Source organism: Mixophyes fleayi, chromosome 4, assembly GCF_038048845.1.
Source record: "Mixophyes fleayi isolate aMixFle1 chromosome 4, aMixFle1.hap1, whole genome shotgun sequence".
Taxonomy (NCBI): Eukaryota; Metazoa; Chordata; class Amphibia; order Anura; family Limnodynastidae; genus Mixophyes; species Mixophyes fleayi.
The window spans coordinates 13,730,745-13,754,969 of NC_134405.1; the positions used below are offsets into that span (position 1 = coordinate 13,730,745).

The following is a 24,225-nucleotide window of genomic DNA, read 5'->3' on the forward strand; positions in this document are numbered from 1 at the left end:
GGCCCAGCCAACATAAGGTTGACAAGTATGCTCTTATGTCCATGATAATAGACCTAAATATCTTATTAAAGTAGTGTAGTCAAGGAAGTAACTCCAAAATTTTATTATTTAGAACTAGTTACTGGTTATTCTAACAAACATCACTAATTATATTTCTGTAGTTTGAGATGGAGAAAAAAATATTTTGTTCTTTCTATACCTCAATACAGGCGCATGGTAATATAATGTTCAACTTACTGTTTAATAAACATGTTATGTTTTGTATGTCTTTAAACACCTACCTCCATCTTTGGAGACCTTCGAATTCTTCTCCTATGTTGTGACAGGCCTATCAAAATGGCCACTGAGCTCCATTTTGTTGTATTCATACTTTTCTGTGTGTATTGTAAAATGCTTATCTGATCAAAGGCTGGGCCGAGACATCTCCACATATTATGCCAGGGCGGTGTCTCAGATGCTTCTGCACATGAGCGAGAATATATTATTTCTTATCAGTAATGTACCAATAGTGCGTCTGAATATATATTCATACCCTTATATGTAAGTTGATTCCAAGGAGTATAACACTGGAATGTAGCCAGAGAGACCCTTGCTTCATGACTGGACCCTGATGAAGAAAGGTGCCTATTGTTTTTCCAGCTTTCATGTGAAAGAGGGGTCCTGGAAATTGACTGTTACTTGGAACATATTAAAATAAAAAGTCAAATACTTAGCTTCCATGTTATGTTTATTGTAAAAAATAAAGGTAAACTTCACAATAAATCTTGTATTCATGAGTCATTAACTATTTGAAACCGAAAGAACCAAAGAACCTTATTCAACCTGGAACAAATGTAAATAGAAAATTTAGTTACATTCCCATTAAATGTACACATACACTGTAGAGAGACAAGTGTGTATATACTGTGGAAAGAGGCTGTGTATATACTGTAGAGACGGGTGTGTATATACTGTGGAGAGAGGCTGTGTATATACTGTGGAAAGAGGCTGTGTATATACTGTGGAGAGACGGATGTGTATATACTGTGGAGAGAGGCTGTGTATATACTGTGGAAAGAGGCTGTGTATATACTGTGGAGAGATGGATGTGTATATACTGTGGAGAGGGGTGTGCACCTTAGCAGTTGTTGACCCCGCTCTATGATTTTATGTGGTCTTCCACTTCGTGGCTGAGTTGCTGTTGTTCCTAAACCCTTCCACTGTCTAATAATATAACTTACAGTTGACCGTGTAATATCCAGCAGGGATAAAATTTCACAAACCGTCTTATTGCAAAGGTGGCATCCTATCACAGTACCACACTCGAAGTCACAGAGCTCTTTAGAACGACCCACTTTGTGTCAACAAATGTTTGGAAATGGAGACTGTATGGCTAGGTGCTTGATTTTATACATCTCTGGCAATGGGTTTGATTGAAACACCTCAATTCAACAACGAACAGGTGTGGCCAAATGCTTTTGTCCATATAGTGTAATATATATATATATAGTGAGGGAATCGGATACCATCTCCTGAGGTAGATGGAGGTAAACAGCAGCAATTGTCTCACACAAGTCCAGGTATTTTAGTACAACTAGCCTCAGCCAATTTTATTAAGCAACAAAAAGGAAAGATAACTTCAAAATAAAGATCTTGCCGTCCGGATCTAACATAACATATGTCAAGTCTGACTACCAAACTTAAGCAAAACATAAACAGTGCAGCATGGTTCAGTCACAGGCAAAGTAGCTCAATTAGACTCGCTACCCTTAGTCCCCCAGGCAGAGAGAGAGACTGGGCTGAGAAGCAGCTTTTTACCTGCACTGCTCAGGTGCACCTCCTAATTAGTAGCAGGTTACCTGAGAGACCCGGCTGCAGGCCTAATGGATGGAACTCATCCTACTCTTTCCATCTCTCTCTTTCTCTTTCCATCTCTCTCATTACTGCTATGCAATAGCTATGACTATATGAAATTTCACTAACTGCAACTACAATATCTAAAAGACCATCTAATATATTACATTTTCAATGTCTCTTTTTAATGTCTCTACCTCATTTAACTACAAACTAAATAACTATTACCTTCTAGATAATTCTATTGCAAAATACACTATAAAATGTGATTATTACAAAGCTTATATTCTATATAAATCTATTGCTAAATACTCTAGTCAGGCTTGGTAAAAATACTTAAATATAATTCTGGAGGAGGATTATTGGTTCAAGTTTACAATTGCAAAGATATGTTCTTTTGGTTGTAGAAATGCAATTCAAGAGCATAACACAGTAGTACAGAAACTTACCAAATATCCAATCCCTCTGTTGGAGATGCAACACTGCAATCTGTACCTCATTTGTATGGTGGGAAAGCTAAAGTATAACAACCTTTTGGCAAAACACCATTCAGGTTTGCACACAGATACTCTATACCGAAGATTCAGAAGACCCAAATTCTGGCTTCTTCTACACACAACAATCCCTATCTTCACACAAAAGAAGTCACTGCTGAAACACTTAATGCAGAAAATCCATAGAACCGTTGCACTGGAAGTATGACAGACCCCCCCCCCCCCCCTTCCCCTCCCCTCCCCTCTATATCGGAGTGGTTCAGCAGAATAGATTTATAAATGGACATGGAAGGCCTGGTTTACTCAGAGCAAGATAAGATCACCAAACTCACAGCTACATTGGGTTGACTAACGTTTACAGAAACTGCCTACCGCTATTACTTATCTAGTACTTAGCTCCCACAAAAATCCAATACTTCCTTCACACTAGAGTTTAAACTACTTCTAAATAGTGCTCGTTTCGGACCTACTCTTGGATACTGAACTATATAGTTATTTTGTATGTCACGCCACTGAGGACCAGAACATCCTTTTAGCAGTATTTCTCTGTGACCTATCCCGTCTTTGCCTACCCTTCTATCCTGTTCCTCCCAGTTTTAAAAGATAATATATTTACCTGTCGCATTTCTCAGGCAAATGTTACATCAAAGAAAAGTGTGTAGAGAATTGTGCAGAGTGGTATCTGTTTATTTGATGTTAAACAAGCAACAAAAAAAGCATAAAAAAAACAAAAAAAAAAACACAGAAACGATTAGCTTCTTCCACACCGAACACCCAAACAGACACACTGAACTACTAAGCTCCAAACATACCGGTGTAAACGGAGGAAACTTGCAATAATAAAATTCAAAGACTTTTACGGTATTTAAAGTATTGCTGCAAACTTTCAATTCAGTCAGCTCAAAAAAATTACTTTTACCTTGTGTGAAGTTTCTTATGTCTAACAAGAATGTTTTTACGAGCAAAACTTTTCCCACACTCAGAACATGAAAATTGTTTTTCACCAGTGTGACTTCTCTGATGTTCAGTAAGAGCTGATTTTCGGGCAAAATATTTCCCACACTCAAAACATGAGAATTGTTTTTCACCAGTGTGAATTCTCTGATGTTGAACAAGAACCGATTTTTGGGCAAAACATTTCCCACACTCAGAACATGAAAATGGTTTCTCACCTGTGTGAGTTCTCTGATGTTGAGTAAGAACTGATTTTTTGCCAAAACATTTCCCACAATCAGAACATGAAAATTGTTTTTCACCAGTGTGAATTCTCTGATGTTGAGCAAGAATTGTTTTTTGGGCAAAACATTTCCCACACTCAGAACATGGAAATGGTTTCTCACCTGTGTGAATTCTCTGATGTTGAGCAAGAACTGATTTTTGGGTAAAACATTTCCCACACTCAGAACATGAAAATGGTTTCTCACCAGTGTGACTTTTAAAATGTTTAACAAGAATGGATTTACGGGCAAAACAATTCCCACACTCAGAACATGAAAATGGTTTCTCACTTGTGTGCATTTTCAGATGTACAACAAGATTTGGTTTATCTGCAAAACACTTCCCACACTCAGAACATGAAAATGGTTTTACACCAGTGTGACTTCTCTGATGTCGAACAAGAACTGATTTATGGGCAAAACAATTTCCACACTCAGAACATCGAAATGGTTTCTCACCTGTATGAGTTCTTTGATGTCTAATAAGTTGTGATTTGTAACAATAGCATTCCCCACAATCAGAACATGGAAATTGCTTCTCACCTGTGTGAATTCTCTGATGTCTACTAAGATATGATTTATGTATAAAACATTTGTCACACTCAGAACATGGAAAGGTTTTCTCACCTGCCTGAGGTCTATCAAAGATTAACTGATGCATAAAAAAATGACCACGATCAGAAGAGGAAAATATTTTATCACCGCCATGAGCCGCACTTTGTGTAGCCATATTCGAGTTATCTGGAGAGCATTCCTTATGATTAGAGCTATCAGATGGTATATCTGAATTGTAAAGTACTGAATGTGTATTTCGGATTATGCCAATTTCTCCTGGAGAATTTTGCATGATGTTGTTATCTTCCATATTAAAACCTGGAGACAAAATGAGATGTCCCTCTGAGTTTTTCCTGGATTTGCACCCATCTGCTGGAAACATAGGTATAGAGAAAAAAAATTATAATTCCCCACAAATATTCATACTATTAGTCGTTCAAGATGTTCAGTTGTTTAGTTTACATTTGCAAACAAAGAATAATTTATTACAATTATAAATGTACTACAAACAACATATATAAGTCTTTGTTCAACAGATAAAACATTGGCTTAAAATATAACACAACTCCATTTCCAATCACATTACATAGACCCACCAACAGGAACATTCAGACTTTTTATTTGGCTTTAGTACTGTAGTGTTAGTATGCAAATACTGAGAAAAAGACACTCAAGTAGGATCATGGGTAGATGTCACATGTGGCAGTGTATAGGGAGGGTTATGGGTAAATGTTACACTGTGTCTCATCCCACTGATCCATGATTGAATCACTATGGCGACATCCCTTGTACTGATATAAGAGAATCACCAAGGTGTGGGAAAGAATGATATGAGGTGAGGAGGAGACTGGTCAGATCTCTGGGCTGGTAGCACACAATGATATGTTGTGAGGAGGAGACTGGTCATACCTCTGGGTTGGTAGCACACAATGATATGATATGAGGAGGAGACTGGTCAGATGTCTGGGCTAGTAGCACACAATGATATGATGTGAGGAGGAGACTGGTCAGATCTCTGGGCTGGTAGCACACAGTGATATGATGTGAGGAGGAGACTGGTCAGATCTCTGGGCTGGTAGCACACAATGATATGTGAGGAGGAGACTGGTCATACCTCTGGGTTGGTAGCACACAATGATATGATGTGAGGAGGAGACTGGTCACATGTCTGAGCTGGTAGCACACAATGATATGATGTGAGGAGGAGACTGGTCAGATCTCTGGGCTGGTACCACACAATGATATGAAGGGAGGAGGAGACTGGTCAGATGTCTGGGCTGGTAGCACACAATGATATGATGTGAGGAGGAGACTGGTCAGATGTCTGGGCTGGTAGCACACAATGATATGATGTGAGGAGGAGACTGGTCAGATCTCTGGGCTGGTAGCACACAATGATATGATGTGATGAGGAGACTGGTCAGATCTCTGGGCTGGTAGCACACAATGATATGATGTGAGGAGGAGACTGGTCAGATCTCTGGGCTGGTAGCACACAGTGATATGATGTGAGGAGGAGACTGGTCAGATGTCTGGGCTAGTAGCACACAATGATATGATGTGAGGAGGAGACTGGTCAGATCTCTGGGCTGGTAACACACAATGATATGATGTGAGGAGGAGACTGGTCAGATGTCTGGGCTGGTAGCACACAATGATATGATGTGGGGAGGATACTGGTCAGATCTCTGGGCTGGTAGCACACAATGATATGATGTGAGGAGGAGACTGGTCAGATGTCTGGGCTAGTAGCACACAGTGATATGATGTGAGGAGGAGACTGGTCAGATGTCTGGGTTGGTAGCACACAGTGATATGATGTGAGGAGGAGACTGGTCAGATGTCTGGGCTGGTAGCACACAATGATATGATGTGAGGAGGAGACTGGTCAGATCTCTGGGCTGGTAGCACACAATGATATGATGTGAGAAGGAGACTGGGCAGATCTCTGGGCTGGTAGCACACAATGATATGATGTGAGGAGGAGACTGGTCAGATCTCTGGGCTGGTAGCACACAGTGATATGATGTGAGGAGGAGACTGGTCAGATGTCTGGGCTGGTAGCACACAATGATATGATGTGAGGAGGAGACTGGTCAGATATCTGGGCTGGTAGCACACAGTGATATGATGTGAGGAGGAGACTGGTCAGATGTCTGGGCTGGCAGCACACAATGATATGACGTGGGGAGGAAAACAGTAGTGTAATAGTGGCTGATGGCTCCTGACTCCCCATTAGGCAAAGACTTTTACCTAATTAATTTATACTGACAGAGGAGGATGTAGAATAAAAGATTGGTGTAGTGACTGAACAAGGAGAATATGTAACTCTTTTCTATAATTAGCAGTTATTACTCACTCATGCGGATATTTGTAGGGATTTCCTCCTTCTTACACTGTTGATCACCTCTCACACACTTCTCTTCTTCTTCCTTTATATCTTCTAACAGGACTCCACCCTAAATAGCCCACAAATCAATAAAATAACACCTTAATAATGTCTGATTTCATTGTTTGAGATTAAAAAGAATATCAGTCAGTATTAGACCCCTACACCTGCTCTACAGCTCATATAGTGAAAAGTCACTTTGGTATTTGGCAAGACCCTCAAATCCATCTACCTTATACTCCTACAGGATACAGTGAATTTGCTCTGTACAATCTTATAAATAAAGAAGACAGGGATATTTGAGGTATTCTGGTTACTGGTTCCATATGAGTCTCCAGAAGACACACAGTTACTGAATACATTGTTTATAGATGATGATCAGATAATGTGTCTTTCTAGGTGGTCTTAAAACCTGCTCTCCCCTTTACAATAAATGAAAGTCACCTCTTACCAAGTAATGTAAGGGGCTGGTGATTCTCCGTCATAACATCCTTATACAGACCCTTCTTTGCTTCTAAATTCTCTCACTCCTGTATGGAAAAATAAGACACCTTATAGAAATCTGGCAACACAATGATAGTTATCATCCAAATACATCCCCTAATGTTACTGTATAATGTCCCATTCCCAGCAATCACCTCTCCAGTCACCAGCTGGATGATCTTGTTGGTCAGTTCCAGGATCTTCTGGTCACTGTTCCTGTCATGTATCAGTGAGTGACATGGAGGTACCGTGATGGGCTCTGGGTCCTGCTCAATCCTCCAGACACACGGAGATGGCTCCTGGGTGTCACACTCTCACCAAATATATTCTTCACTACTGTGTACTAAGAGAAATATCAATAAAAGGTAAATTGCCAATTGTTAGTTCTTTGAGGGATCAATTGTACAAAAAATACAACATTCTATTGTAAAAATACAATCCCTGTCCTATATGTCACCATTTCCTATATAGAGGGAAGCTGATGGTATGTAGCACATACCTGGCTTGCAGCTCCTGCCACATTAAGTGGGCCCATCATTATGTGTCCTCTGCAGTCAGCCCCAATTGATCCATCAACTGACAAAGTAATGATTACATCTAGATAACAAGGCCGTGGGGGGTCTGGTGTAAACAGAGGACCAAGAGAGTCTAGTCCAGTGATGGCTAACCTGTGACACTCCAGGTGTTGGGAAACTACAAGTCCCAGCATGCTCTGCCAGCTATCGGCGAGTTATCTATTGGCAAAGCATGCTGGGGCTTGTAGTTTCACAACACCTGGAGTGTCACAGGTAAGCCATCACTGGTCTACTAGTCCACTGAAAATGGAAGTTGGTGTAAATGCCATATACTCTCTACTAGACAGGGCATACAGGAAACAGTCACATATAGGACAGGGACAGTAACTGGAAATTAAGCCCTTCCTGAAAATTTTGCACAAAAAAGAAAAAAAAGTCTACAAAAGTTAAATCCATCCCCAATAGTAAAACTTTATTACAATTAAAAATACAGCAAAATCTATAAACAACAAATGCTTTTGAATGTATCAGTGATAGAAAAAACAACATACTGTGGGCAATTCAATATATCCCAACTTCTGTGAAGATTGTGAGACTGATACTTTTGGGATAGACTGCCTGTGGAGCTAACGCTCCTTAATATCCAAAGTACTTAAGGAATGTATCTTGAATGTGTTTGACTGAAATCATAGGGGGTGCATCTCAGAGACCAGGATCAAGGGGTTAAGGCAGTCTCCCAGAAACCCGCACCTCTCCAGTCAGGTCTCCGTTTTATTAATAGAAATTAGAAAATGTCATTCTGACATCCCCTAAATCCCTCACTTCTCGTCAGGTCACTGGTTCATTACTATAGACAGGAGTGATGTCACAGACATTCCCAGAATCCCTCACTTCTCTTGTCAGGTCCCTGGTTCATTACTAGAGACAGGAGTGATGTCACAGACATTCCCAGAATCCCTCACTTCTCTTGTCAGGTCCCTGGGTCATTACTAGAGACAGGAGTGATGTCTCGGACATTCCCAGAATACTTCACCTCTCCGGTCAGAAGGTGGATGATCTCAAAGGCGAATTCCTAACCCAGTCATTGACACGCTATCTACAGCATCCCCCACCCACTCCCAATAGTGACCTTTCCTATAACTTCTTTGTACACATCAGCAGCTTAATCCCTAAATTAAGATTAGAGCTCTGAGTGAAACGTAATAATAAAGCATGTGAAGATTTTGTATTTTGTGAATGATATATTTGTGACAGTCCTGCTATCCCAGAAGGAGTAAATCAAATGCTGCAGTGGTTTAGGGAAAAAAAGAAGAAAAGTTTGAACCTTAAATTTAATACATCAAAATGTAAAATAATAAACGTCTGACACAAAATCCAAAAATAGAACACAGAATGAATGTAATGTCAACAACAGAGAGAGACCTCGGAGTCCTAGTTTCAGATGCAATGAATGTAAGCAAACAGTGTAGTCAGCAGGGGGAAAAACCAGCAAAAATTTTACTTCTTTACTTGGTGGTACTTGAAGAGATATTAGTAAAAGGAAGCTTATTTTGCTTATAGAAAAAAAAAATACATAGTGGGCACCAGATATGGGCCAATCCTCTATTTTTACAGTAAAGAGTCACCTGTCTGATTAGGTTTCATTAGAGGGGTGCACTCTTTTCTCATATCCAGTTGCCACTTTATAAGTCACTGGTAAGACCTCACTTTTGAGTATTCTGTACAGCTCTGGACGCCTTATCTCCAAATAGTCATTAATAAAAAAGAAAGAATTCGGAGAAGGGATACTACAATGGTGCATAGGCTTAGGAAAGACCTCAAGGTTCTCGGTCCGCACCTGACAAAATTCTTTAATGAAGTGCATGAGGGGGCTTCCTTTGACTCCGCTACCACTAGGGCTAACATTACTGCTATTCTTAAGACGGGGAAAGACTATTCTCTCTGTGCTAGCTACAGGCCAATATCGTCGCTTAACGTTGACTTGAAACTTTACGCTAAAATTCTGGCTTCCAGATTACATAATATAATATGGATATAATACACAGTGTGTGCTGGGAGCTGTCTTATTCCTCCTCATATATCACTGTACAGACCCCTCTCCCCTATATAATAATAACATGATATAATACACACTGTGCGCTGTGAAATGTCTTATTCCTCCTCATATATCACTGTACAGACCCCTCCCCTCTATATAATAATAATATAATATGGATATAATACACAGTGTGTGCTGGGAGCTGTCTTATTCCTCCTCATATATCACTGTACAGACTCCTCCCCTCTATATAATAATATAATATAATATACATATAATACACAGTATGTGCTGGGAGCTGTCTTATTGCTTCTCATATATCACTGTACAGACCCCTCCCCTCTATATAATAATAATATAATATGGATATAATACACAGTGTGTGCTGGGAGCTGTCTTATTCCTCCTCATATATCACTGTACAGACCCCTCTATATAATAATAATATATTATATGGATATAATACACAGTGTGTGCTGAGAGCTGTCTTATTCCTCCTCATATATCACTGTACAGACCCCTCTCCTCTATATAATAATAACATAATATAATATGTATATAATACACAGTGTGTGTTGGGAGCTGTCTTATTCCTCCTCATATATCACTGTACAGACCCTGCTCCTCTATATAATAATATCATAATATAATATGTATATAATATACAGTGTGTGCTGGGAGCTGTCTTATTCCTCCTCATATATCACTGTACAGACCCCTCTCCTCTATATAAAAATAACATAATATAATATGGATATAATACACAGTGTGTGCTGGGATCTGTCTTATTCCTCCTCATATATCACTGTACAGACACCTCCCCTCTATATAATAACATAATATAATATGAATATAATACACAGTGTGTGCTGGGAGCTGTCTTATCCCTTTTCATATATCACTGTACAGACCCCTCTCCTCTATATAATAACATAATATAATATGGATATAATACACAGTGTGTGCTGGGAGCTGTCTTATTCCTCTTCATATATCACTGTACAGACCCCTCTCCTCTATATAATAACATAATATAATATAATATGGATATAATACACAGTGTGTGCTGGGAGCTGTCTTATTCCTCTTCATATATCACTGTACAGACCCCTCTCCTCTATATAATAATAACATATAATATGTATATAATTCACAGTATGTGCTGGGAGCTGTCTTATTCCTCCTCATATATCACTGTACAGACACCTCCCCTCTATATAATAATAACATAATATAATATGTATATAATACAGTGTGTGCTGGGAGCTGTCTTATCCCTTTTCATATATCACTGTACAGACCCCTCTCCTCTATATAATAACATAATATAATATGGATATAATACACAGTGTGTGCTGGGAGCTGTCTTATTCCTCTTCATATATCACTGTACAGACCCCTCTCCTCTATATAATAATAACAACATATAATATGTATATAATTCACAGTATGTGCTGGGAGCTGTCTTATTCCTCCTCATATATCACTGTACAGACCCCTCTCCTCTATATAATAATAATATAATATAATATGGATATAATATACAGTATGTGCTGGGAGCTGTCTTATTCCTCCTCATATATCACTGTACAGACCCCTCTCCTCTATATAATAATAATAACATAATATTGATATAATACACTGTGTGCGCTGGAATCTGTCTTATTTCTCATCATATATCACTGTACAGACCCCTCTCCTCTATATAAAAAATAACATAATATAATATGGATATAATACACAGTGTGTGCTGGGAGCTGTCTTATTCCTCTCCATATATCACTGTACAGACCCCTCTCCTCTATATAATAACAACATAGTATAATATGGATATAATATACTGGGAGCTATCTTATTCCTCATCATATATCACTGTACAGACCCCTCTCCTCTATATAATAATAACATATAATATGTATATAATTCACAGTATGTGCTGGGAGCTGTCTTATTCCTCCTCATATATCACTGTACAGACCCCCTCTCCTCTATATAATAATATAATATGGATATAATACACAGTGTGTGCTGGGAGCTGTCTTATTCCTCCTCATATATCACTGTACAGACCCCTCTCCTCTATATAATAATAACATAATATAATATGGATATGATACATAGTGTGTGCTGGGAGCTGTCTTATTCCTCCTCATATATCACTGTACAGACCCCTCTCCTCTATATAATAATAATAACATAATATTGATATAATACACTGTGTGCGCTGGGATCTGTCTTATTCCTCCTCATATATCACTGTACAGACTCCTCTCCTCTATATAATAATAATATAATATAATATGGATATAATACACAGTGTGTGCTGGGAGCTGTCTTATTCCTTCTCATATATCACTGTACAGACTCCTCTCCTCTATATAATAATAACATAATATAATATGGATATAATACACAGTGTGTGCTGGGAGCTGTCTTATTCCTCCTCATATATCACTGTATAGACCCCTCTCCTCTATATAATAATAACATAATATAATATGGATATAATACACAGTGTGTGCTGGGAGCTGTCTTATTCCTCCTCATATATCACTGTATAGACCCCTCTCCTCTATATAATAATAACATAATATAATATGGATATAATACACAGTGTGTGCTGGGAGCTCTCTTATTCCTCCTCATATATCACTGTACAGACCCCTCTCCTCTATATAATAACATAATATAATATAATATGGATATAATACACAGTGTGTGCTGGGAGCTGTCTTATTCCTCCTCATATATCACTGTATAGACCCCTCTCCTCTATATAATAATAACATAATATAATATGGATATAATACACAATGTGTGCTGGGAGCTGTCTTATTCCTCCTCATATATCACTGTACAGACTCCTCCCCTCTATATAATAAAATATAGCTATAATACATTACCTGTGATGTTTAACGATTTCCACCAAATAAAATGGCGCCTGGAGACTTTGGCCACGCCTCCTCCGCAGCGTCACTTGATACAATTAAAACCATCGTGAGATCTGTAAAACTATAACAAAATGGCCGCCGCTCATCAGATGTAAGGACACATACAACCCATAATTCTTTACTCTAGTGATAAAGTAGTTCCCAGTAAGATATAGTTTCTGCTGTTTACAGGACGCTGTATGTATTTGCCTACAGAGGTAAAGTACAGCATTCCCCACTAACAGATGTTCACTAATTTTTACTACAAGAAAATGGCCGCCGCTCTCCTATACTGAGGACACATAATGTTATACAACATTTAGTTATATTCCTCTACTATTTCCATTTGTAATCGAGCATTGAGCTCATAGCTCTTTCTTGTACACAGGTTATTCTTCTTCCTATGAAATGTATGTGATATGAATAGTGTCCCTATTATAAATTGTATATACATGGTATCTTCTACATATGTGTATATAGCTGTACTGTTCTTTATTTTACATACCATTATATACCATAAGACATCATTATATTTTTAAATACCATATACATACCTCCCAACCTTGCAGCTCCTTGAAACATCACCACAGTGCACATGACCAGGTCACACTGCTGCTTACCCCTCTTTCCTCCCTTCCATTTTGTGGCCGCAGTGCTTGTTTATAAATGGTGAATTATACATTACAGTATGATTAGAGATATTAGCAGTAGGTCCATGTAAATGCCGGTGGGATCTGGACAGCTGGAAATGGGAATCCTGTTCATTAAATTGGACACAGAGGTTATTGTTAGCAAGTGTCACAGGAAAGTCACAGTTCCCAATAATAATGGACACCAGACCATTTCCCATTAGAAAACTCCACTTTATTTCCTCCATCAGCATAATGGCTTCAAGTTGCTTTAAAGAAAACTCATATGTAAAAATAACACAGTTCATGCCCAAGAACTGACACTCCAGTGTTTCCCAATTTTCCCTCTATTTTTCTTTTACCTTCCCCTACAGCTCCCTCTCTCTGGGTTGACGGCTCAGTCCCAGTTGCAGTGGTTTGTCTGTCTTCCGAAAGTGAAGACAAAGTGTCCCGTTAGTATCACTTCATACCCGTACAGACTGCCTATAACCAGGGGCCAGTTCCCAGGCATTGGAAGGATATAAAGGGGTCTATTTATGACTCATCGCATATTGCTCATGTTTATTATCATGTTTTATTGCAATGTAAGAAATTAATTAACTTGGTCATTTATTAAAATTGACAGCAGTTCTGATAGGAGCCTGTCCTGGCGAATAATCTACAGTCCAGGTTGTTATGCACACTTTGCGTTGGGGAGGTGCACAAAGCCTGCCGGGAGCAGCGCTGGTGCTAGGGTCCTTGGCGCCCTAGGCACACTGTGAAAATCGGCGGCGCCCCCCGCCACGGGTACCCTGTTAAAGTTGGCGCTTCCCTCCCCTCCCCACGTCTTTCTTTATCTTACCTGCATTAAGCTGCTCCTCTCTGCTCTGTCTTCTCCCCTCCACTCACAGACACTGTCGGGCCGTGATGATGATGTCACGCCCAACAGTCAGTGAGCGGAGGGGAGGAGACAGAGCAGAGAGGAGCAGCTTAATGAAGGTAAGATTCATAGCCCCTTCCCCCCCTCCCCGTGGATTTCTCGTAAGCTGTGCGGCGGCTGCCGCACATTTTTAAACGACCATAGTAAAAAAAAAAAAAATTTGAGGCGCCCTGCAGAGCCCGGCGCCCTAGGCAATTGCCTAACCTTGCCTAATGGGAGCGCCGGGCCTGGCCGGGAGGGATCCAAAGATCCCTCTCCTGAGACGCTCTCCCCATGGGATAGAACGGCTAACACCATCTTCAGATCTGTGTGTTTGACAAAGTTCTACCATTATGTGCATTGCTAATTGTGACTAATTGACTATGGCCACGCCCTGGGAAAGTGACCTGGTTTTATGTAAGGTACTTGAAAAGTCACATACAATTACGTCCACCGTGTGAGGAGTGTTTTACAACAATTCTTTATATCTCTTCCATATCATCTAAAAACATAAAGATAGGTAGCTGGGACATAAGTGTGCCTTTTGTGGCATGCGCATCGGAATGTTCCTCCAAAATCGGGACCATTGGGAGGTATGAATTAATAATGTTGGACTGGTGACATTGATCCTGACAGCAGGGGCACAGCAGTGACAGCCACCTTGTATCCCCAGTGTGTTACAGCTAACAGGGAAACCTTTCATCACAGTCATGTGACCCGGGCCTACAGTGACGTCAATGTAACACGTGGCTGCGCTATTTCTGACATTTCCACCGAAGCGTAAACTTTGAATGGAGAAAGAAGGAGGGGGCTTATAGGCTGTGTGATGTTCTGAGGCATCACACAGTTGGGAAGTAATAGATACATACTTCCAACCGGTGTTGATTCTAGCGGGACAGTCCACCTGAAACCGGGACTGTTTGGAGGAATGTATATACCTACAATAACTATTTTGTTTGTGTGTATAACAGGAGAGCAATGCAGAGAGGCCCAGGCCCAGCAAGAGAAGGGCCCAACTTAGAGGGAGGTCTGTTGCGGAGGCTGAGGATGGATCTATTGAGGAGGGTCCACAGGAGGATATCGTCAACGTGTTTGAGGGTATATAATTTATATATAATATTGTTTGTTTTTCTAATTTTTTTCCCTGTAGCCATAACTCCAGCGTTGGATGGGCATTAGACCTTACCCAGCTCCACTTTCCTTCCATTCTCCTCCTCGGAACGGCTTCCTCCATTGGTTGGGACAGGAGAAAACAAGGTTCATTGTGAGAAGTTCAAAGTCTTCCCACACCCTCCCCCACTCTCGCCCATGGGCCAGGCTGCACGTTCATCAATTCTGCAGCGCTGTACGGAGAATATTTGTCATGAACATCAGTCCCTGCCCCATTGGAGCTTACAGTCTTAAGTCCCTACCACACACAGACTAGGGTTCATTTTGTCAGCAGCCAATTAAGCTACTAGTATATTTTTGGAGTGTGGGAGGGAAACGGAGCGCGTGGAGGAATCTCACGGAAACACGGGGAGAACATATAAACTCCACATAGATAAGGCCCTGTTTGGGAATTAAACTCAAATCCCAGCACTGTGAGGCAGATGTACTAAGCACTGAGCCACCTCACACACTTAGAGCTGGTGCAGGGAAGGAAAAAAATGTTCCTTCTCATCTCCTCCCCTCACCACATTTCCCTTCATATTTGTCTCACCGCCTGCTTGTGTGTGTGGCTCTCCTCACACACTCCCCCCTTCCTTGTGTGTTTGTCTCTGTCTCACATTGTGTATGTGCATCTTTTCCCCTGTCTCCCCATGTGTGCCTCTGACCATCTCCCCCTTTGGGTGTGTGTTGCTCTCCCCCATTATGGTTTTTCTCTGTCTCCCCATTTTGTATGTGTACCAATTTCTCCCCATCTCTCTCTCTGTCTCCCCTTGTGTGTTAATCTGTACCTGCACCCCCAAATTGTTTGTGTGTGTGTCTGTCTTCACACTACGGAAACCTTCACCTTTGTTTTTATATTTCTGTTTGTCTTTAACCTCTCTCTCTCTCTATTAGTACCTGAGAGCATCAGTGGCCCATTTAATTGCTAGGCACTCCTGTTCCACTGTGAAGTATTTTTCTCCCTAGGCATGAGTTTTCAGCTCAAGTAAAGGATGGGTTTCCCTGTCCCATCAAACCTCTGCGAGAGCACAACTCCCAATCTTACTCCAGAGGCATCTGTTTGGACATACAATCTCCTGCTGAAGTCCAGTGCTTGGAGTATTGGTGCCGAACACAGCGCCACTCGAAGATCCAGCCAGGTAGCCTCCGCTGCTTCCGATCAGACTAACATGTCTGGACAAGTCTTTTTTAGGAGCTCGGTAAGAGGAGCAGCCCCAGTGGCAAAATTAGCTATAAACCGGGGATGGTACCCAACTAGACCCAGGAAAGTTCTCAGCTGGGTCTACTGCACAGGATTGGGCCAACCTCCAGTAGCCTTTACTTTGTCAACTTGGGGTTTAATCTGACTTTATCCCACAACATACCCCAAGTATTTGGTCTCACGCATGGCCAATGCGCACTTTTCAGGATTGGTAGTTAAACCTGCCTTCCTGAGTAAGGCCAATATTGCCTCCATTTTGGGTACATGTGTCTCCCAATCCTGGGAGTAGATGACTATGTCATCTAAGTATGCAGCTGCATACTCCTGGTGCAGTTTTAAGAGCTGATTCATGACCCTTTGGAAGGTGGTGGGGGCCTCATGTAGCTCGAAAGGCAGTACCTTATATTGGAATAACCCATCTGGGGTTGAAAAAGCTGTCTTAGCCTTGGCAGATGGTGTTAGGGGAAACTGCCAGTAGCCTTTGGACAGATCTAACGTGGTAAGGTACCGAGTATTCGCTAAGGTTTCCACTAGCTCATCAACTCTGGGCATCGGGTATGTGTCGAAACAGGAAACTTTGTTTCATTTTCTAAAATCATTACAAAAACAAATACTCCTGTTCGGCTTGGTCACTAACACAATAGGACTATTCCAGTTGCTATTGGATTCCTCAATGACATCGAGGTCCAACATTTTTTTAATCTCCTATTTCACAGCTACACATCTAGCTTCAGGAATGTGGTAAGGTCTTACTCTCACCACCACCCCTGGAGGTGTAACTATGTCGTGATCTACGAGCCTGGTACATCCAGGTACCTCAGAAAACACAGGGTTCCTCTGAACCATTTCCTCAGTTTGTCTTCTCCGCACTGGCGACAGATCGTTCCCTATGGGAACTTTGGTTTCCTGCACAACTGCGTTTACCAAAGCGGCTTGTGGCTCATCCCATGGTTTCTGTTAGGAAACCCTTCAGCCAGTACAGCAAAACCCGGAGTCTGCTCCGAAAGCCTGGTGTTCACTGTTACCCCTAGTGGTGGGGACAGGCTTGCTGCAGACAAACTGAGGGTCGTGAGATGTGCACTGGCTGGGCAGAACCCAGGAATAGAGTTACCGAGGCCGTAGAGTAGGAAGTACAGGAGGGTGTCAGGTGAGACACCGAGTGGATGGTGTCAAGACATATATCACTCGTGGCCACTGAAATAAAGGAACAGCTGATAGAAAAGTCCCCTGATACACAGCGACTTCTGTACCGGTGCTTGTCCGGAAAGGAACGGAACTTGCAGTGATAGGTAAAGATGTTGAAACTGAACGTAGGCAGTTGCCAGGGGTAACTACAACCCACAGTACCGGTGAGAGTCTGGAGATTGGAGGGAAACAGTTCTTAGGCGGTTGCCAGGGGTAACTACAATTACAGGCACACAGTGATATATGTAAACAGTCAAAAGTACCTGTGGGAAGGTTGAGTCCGGAGCCAGAGGGAGACTGTTGAAATCTGAGCACAGAGATGCTGCAGGGGCTGCGTCTCCATATAAGGCTAGGATGAGCAGAGGAGCAATTGGTCTGCAGGTGATATACTGATGTAATGTTGCTACTCTTAACAACCGGTACAGCTCTTTCATTAGACAGAAAATAAAGGGAGTACCCTGATCAGTCAAGATTTCTTTGGGGATACCCAACCTGGTACAATACAAAAGGTGTTCTTTTGCTATTGTGCTGGATTTTATATTGCGCAAAGGTATAGCCTAGGGATACCTGGTGGCATAGTCCACTATGACCAGTACGTACTGATCGCTCCTAGCTGATTTCTTTACTGGGCCTACCAAACCCAACACGTTAAAACAGGGTCTGGACCACGGGAATGTGAACTAGTGGGTCTAGAAAGTCTGGCTTCGACCATGTTCTCTGACACACTGGACATGTCCAGCAAAACCTTTTTATTGCCCCGCATACTCCCGGCCAATAGAATCTGAGCAAGATACGCTGCCGTGTTTTGTCTTCCCCCAAGTGTCCCCCACACAGATGTGTATGTGCAGCTTTGAGTACAAGTGGTGTATGGATTTCTGGTACTAACAATTGCTCTACACTCCACTGTTCCATATGCTAGATTTTGACCAAGGCACAAACTTTGGAACAGGCAATGGAGGTTTGGGCATATATGCTGCAAGGCCCTGTATCTCCCCACTATGGCGCCAATTCCTCATACGAATGTGGGTCCGCCTGCAGTGCCCACCTTTGAAGCCCTCGGTCCATACCCCGAATACAATGATCAATGGCCAGAATTTTGATCTTTCTGCCTGCAGTGTTCTTTTCTTGCTGCAACCACTTCTTTAGTGTTCTACCAAGTTCAGCAAGCTGAGCCCGAACCGGAAGATCTTTGGATGATGTCGTTGGGCCTATCCAGCTATGGTGATTCCAACCCTCGCCAAGATATCGTTTTTCAGTCGCTGATAGTTGCCACCCTGGTCCTTGTCCAGGTATATATAGGTCCACCGTGCTTCTCCTGAAACATAGGGAGCAAGGTGTTCGGACCAAGTACCAGGTGGCCACAAGGCTCGGGTGGCGGCACGCTCAAATACTATCAGATACGCCTCTATGTCATCATCAGAAGTTAATTTCTGCAGCGTGGGGATAGCTGGAGCCTACCTATCACGTCTCCACTGAGCGATCTCCTCACGGAGAAGACGGGTATTCTCCTCCTGTACTGCTGCCACATTCACTATGGTTCTTAATGTGTCTTCCATTCCCACAGAAGTTTGTGCTGCACAGGACAAATAACACAACTTTCTGGACTATACCAAATTCACAACTTAGTAACCCACAAGGTGGGTCTCAAAGCTGACAGGTGCTTTAGAAACCCACACTGGCAAACATCAAGAAAAAAACAATTGTATGACACCCAACTTATAGTTAGAACATTTAACAAGTGGTACTACAATGAACAGCAGTTTTTAAAACTTTTTCTTTCTTTTGCAACCCCAAAAAACTGCTAATCAGTTCCCAGTACACATGAGTGTCTCTCTACAGCAATAACATTTGAAATACAGCATTACAATAGTTTGATGCATTATAGTGGTTTTTAACCAACTCCACTCACCATCTTTGTGCCTGGAGGCTTGGTGGACAGCTGTGTTTTGGCTGTCCTTCAGATCCCACTTCTAACACCACATGTGATATGTGGAGTCTCACACAGCTTGGCTGAATCATTTCACTGTTTATTGGCAATTGTCAGGATGGCTTAAACAGTTTCAGCGGAAATTAAAGCAGACATTCCCAGTAAAGCATCACTATTCTCCAAAAACACTACGTCTGGCTAAACAGTAGTTCCCCGCACTACTAGCCGGCCACTAACTGGCATCGGTAAACAGTGTTTTTATCATCCACCCCATCACTACAAACTATCCACAGGAAACAAATGAATTACACCCATGTGGAACACCTGTGTGTGTATGTGCTGAAAGAGCAGCCCAGGGAAAATTTAACCCTGTCTGTAGCCTGCTCCTGCAGACTAGCTGGGTTTTTACCTATTTCTCTATGGGAGAGGTGTGACAAATAAGCCTCTTTGCCACAATACACACACACACACACACACACACACACACACACACACACATTAGACGATATGATAACTGAAGAAATTACAAGTAGATAATACAGAATTGAAGAAATGGACATCACATCATTAAATAAGATTTTATTGAGAATATGTATTTTCACATGTGTTAACAATTCATGTTGTATACAGCTGCATACAGGACCAAATAGATGACATCTAGAGCATGTAAAAATGGTTTGTTATGGATTAGCTATGAAAAGAGCACTATTTCCATGTGCTTCACGTTTAGACAACACAGCACACAGAAGACGTAAGAGACAACATCATAAATTTAAATATACATGCATCACTGTTGGAGAAACTAACAGCAGAATTGTCGTACACACTGCAGAATTGGCACAACTTTGTTCCATCGTTTATAGTGATTTCTAGTCAGTTGATAATATCTAATCAAATAATATATGCTATGGCACATTAAAACATGATCGTGGGAGTGTACACACCCCTGCGATATCGGACCTAACAGATGTTTATCGTGTGACTGGAACGATAAGTGGTTGAAAAACCTGTAGTATGTACCCAGCTTTAGTACTAAACTGCTGTAGTACATGGTCAAATCACTACAAAATACTGGGTGTATGGGTGTGTGTCATAAATGAATTATATAGGCTAAATTAAATTGTGCAGTTTAATGTATTTAATAAAGTTATAACGGACTTGGATCATGCATGTATTTGTTTCTGCGTATCTAGTCATGTACTTATCTTAATCTCCCGGCTACCAAAGAGCCCCCACCCAGGCTAGATCGCTGGAACGTACACATAGCTCCAACCCTACCTTAAACAACAGGCCGTCATGTATAGCAATACATTTCATGAAATCATCCCTGTTACATAAATATTGGGAGTTTGAAGCATTTAAATGTTTTAAAAAAAAAGTCAGGCGGCCATATGTTTCCTGTGACCTACATCATCAACAAAATAATGTTTTCACACGCGGGCACAATATATGGAGCATGAGAGGAACCAAACGTAACAAGGACGCCCAGAAATCCTTAGCTCCTTCCATAAGGAGCAGCCATGCAGCCACATCCTGAAACACTATGCCACACTTGTATCTCTATAAATGGATGCTTTGGTTCATAAATAGCAAAATGGCATTACAAAATTGAAATTGCACTATGGGTCTTTTTTTTTTGCATCTTTCTAAATGACGCCCAGTGAGATAGTGACAAAGATTACAGAATTATATAAACCATGTCACATCTTAAATTAGTGTATGATCAAACATAATGCAACAGTGCCCCAGATCCCATATTATATCTCCAGCCAGGGACTGGCTGGGCTGGGGGGGCATCTGCCCCCAGAGCCGTTCCCATAGTGGGCTACGTCACTGGGTCACCGGCATTTTTTTCCCATTAAAATAGGCTGCTGAGTCGAGTCTTGCCGCTTGGGCTAAAATTTGCCAGCCGTCCTCTGTCTCAATCCTATTGCCAGGATAACATGTAACTTAGGACAATGCTCTTACTGTGGAGAGTGACATATATAATGACATAAGTAAACTGCAGTAAGTTCCACACATGAGCGATCTTTTAGTGTTATGTTGGTTACATACATTCCACCTATGTATGTGAATGACAATTAAATCTGAAAATGTTAATATACTGTGTGACTGACACTTTGAATTGCCCTCCATAACGCAATATACTTTTAACTACACACTCTGTAAATGTATTCATGCCTGTTTTTTTAAATTTACATGACTAAATTCAATGAGGGATATTGAACTGGCCACATTACTTGTGAAAGTTACGCCGCCTGCGCATTATTACTGTTTATACGGTAATTTTAACGCTGAAATTTGTTCGCGGCCAGAAATCCAGGTAAAATTACCATATGAATGGTAATAGTGCCCAGGCCGTGTTACTTTCATGAGTAACGCGGCCAATTGAATTCCACCCAATGACTTCAATAAAAGATGTTTAAGACTATTTTTCCGAACTTGCTTAATATCTATCAGCTCCTCAAAATCACTTTTCACTGGTATGACTTCTCAGATGTCTAACAAGATGTGATTTGTGTGTAAAACATTTCCAACACTCAGAACATGGAAATGGTTCCTCACAAGTATGAATTATTTCATGCCCAACAAGATGTGCTTTTTGTGTAAAACATTTCCCACATCTGCACATGAAAATGGTTACTCACCAGTGTGAGTCCTGTGATGTTCAACAAGATGTGATTTGCATGTAAAACATTTCCCACACTCTGCACATGAAAATGGTTTCTCACCAGTGTGAATTCTCTGATGTCTAACAAGATGTGATTTTTGTGTAAAACATTTCGTACATTCAGAACATGAAAATGGTTTCTCACCAGTGTGAGTTCTCAGATGTATAACAAGATGTGATTTGTGTGGAAAACATTTCCCACACTCTGCACATGAAAATGGTTTCTCACATGTGTGATTTCTATGATAAATAGAAAGTTGTGATTTATTTGAAAAACATTCGTCACAGTCAGAACATGGAAATGGTTCCTCACAAGTATGAATTATTTCATGCCCAACAAGATGTGCTTTTTGCGTAAAACATTTCCCACACTCTGCACATGAAAATGGGTTCTCACCAGTGTGAGTCCTGTGATGTTCAACAAGATGTGATTTGCATGTAAAACATTTCCCACACTCTGCACATGAAAATGGTTTCTCACCAGTGTGACTTCTCTGATGCCTAACAAGATGTGATTTTTGTGTAAAACATTTCGTACATTCAGAACATGAAAATGGTTTCTCACCAGTGTGAGTTCTCAGATGTATAACAAGATGTGATTTGTGTGGAAAACATTTCCCACACTCTGCACATGAAAATGGTTTCTCACATGTGTGATTTCTATGATGAATAGAAAGTTGTGATTTATTTGAAAAACATTCGTCACACTCAGAACATTGAAAGGTGTTCTCTCCTGTTTGACTTGTCTGATGTCTAACACAATTTGGACCAAATTCAGAAGAGGAACATATTTTATCACCTATATGAGCTGTACTATGTGCAGTAATATCGTAGTTATCTGGAGAGCATACGTCATTATTAGAGGGATCAGATGATATATCCACATTGTGAAGTACTGGATGTATATTTTGATTAATGCAGTTTTCTCCTGGAGAATCTCGTATGACGTGATCTTCTGTTTTAAAATCTGGAGACAAAATGAGATCTTCCTCCGAGGTACTCCTGCTTTTGCATCCATCTGCTGGAAAAATATGTATAGAGATGGATATCTTGTCTTTACATGAGGAACACATTAAATTCCCTATTACTATTAGTCAGTTCACGGTGTTCAGTTATTTAACTTAAATTTGAAAGCAAAGAATACTTCATTTCAATTTTCAATTATAAATGTACTAAAACAACATATATGAGTCTTTTTGAACAGATAAAACATTGGCTTACAAGATAACACAACCCCATTACTATGCACATTGTATAGACCCAGCCAAAGGAACATGCAGATTTTTTATTTTGCTTTAGTATTGCTCAGTGTTAGTATGTACACACTGAGGATCAGACATTCAGGTTGTCAGTACCAGCAGTCTTAGACATCACTGGCAGCCTCCAACACTCAGCAGACCCTGGGATTCTAAGTTAGAATCCTTAACAGTCTCAGGCTAAAGATGACAACATCTCTCTCAGGTGTTACCACTAACCTCCATTACTGTATATTGTTAGGGTTAAACAGACTCGTGCTTTTTATGTAGCTATATAACTTCAATGTATAGTATTGTTTCTACTTGAATGATGTAACCATTGCTGGTATGCTGAGCTAAGCAAATAATACATTTGTATTATTACCTTATTTGGTAACAGGAGGGTTAAGAGTAAAGGAGCCATCTGTAATATAACTTCTATATAAGTTAAACAAAGAAAGACCAGCCTCATACTGGAATCATAAGAAAATAAACTGATGTCCAGAAATCTTCTCTAAAGAAATCATGGGGTAAATGTATCAAGCTCCGATTTTTTCATTGATAAAAAATTGCAACAAATCAGGGGTGATAACCCGCGATTTTAGTCCCCAACTCGCCAGATGTATTAAGCTGCGATTTTTACTCTGATGTTCAAAATTGCTGGTCATCTCTAGCGATTTGCTTGGATTTCAAACACGTCTGTGTTTAGCCAACTCTCCTGTGTTTAGGGTAAAAATGCCATAGACAATACGTTGCATCCTAGTTGCGAGATTAGTAAACACATCACTGTTACACTGCCTGTCTATAAATCCAAAGGTCCCAGAGGCTGTCAAAAAATAAAAAATAGCTAAATTTTGAAAAATAAATATGCGT

At 40.7% G+C, this 24,225-nt stretch overlaps 2 protein-coding genes across 5 annotated transcripts in view; both read right to left on the minus strand.

Annotated features, from left to right (window-relative positions):
* Window positions 1-24,225, minus strand: part of LOC142151050 (uncharacterized) — a 60,127-nt gene that overhangs the window by 26,980 nt on the left and 8,922 nt on the right. The gene's annotated exons all lie outside the window — the stretch shown is intronic.
* The window catches only part of LOC142151060 (uncharacterized), a 32,484-nt gene continuing 8,968 nt past the window's right edge, over window positions 710-24,225 (minus strand). Inside the window, exons 1-5 of one of the 3 annotated variants that reach the window (XM_075206355.1) lie at window positions 12,428-12,492; window positions 7,127-7,314; window positions 6,940-7,018; window positions 6,459-6,558; window positions 710-4,468 (exon numbers count right to left, since the gene is read on the minus strand). In XM_075206355.1, the coding sequence (XP_075062456.1) occupies window positions 3,243-4,468; window positions 6,459-6,462 (1,230 nt within the window). In that variant the 5' untranslated portion in view covers window positions 6,463-6,558; window positions 6,940-7,018; window positions 7,127-7,314; window positions 12,428-12,492 and the 3' untranslated portion in view covers window positions 710-3,242. Of the gene's footprint in view, window positions 4,472-6,458; window positions 6,559-6,939; window positions 7,019-7,126; window positions 7,315-12,427; window positions 12,493-24,225 lie in introns of those variants that run through there. The other 2 variants (XM_075206354.1, XM_075206352.1) reach the window with 2 other exon arrangements.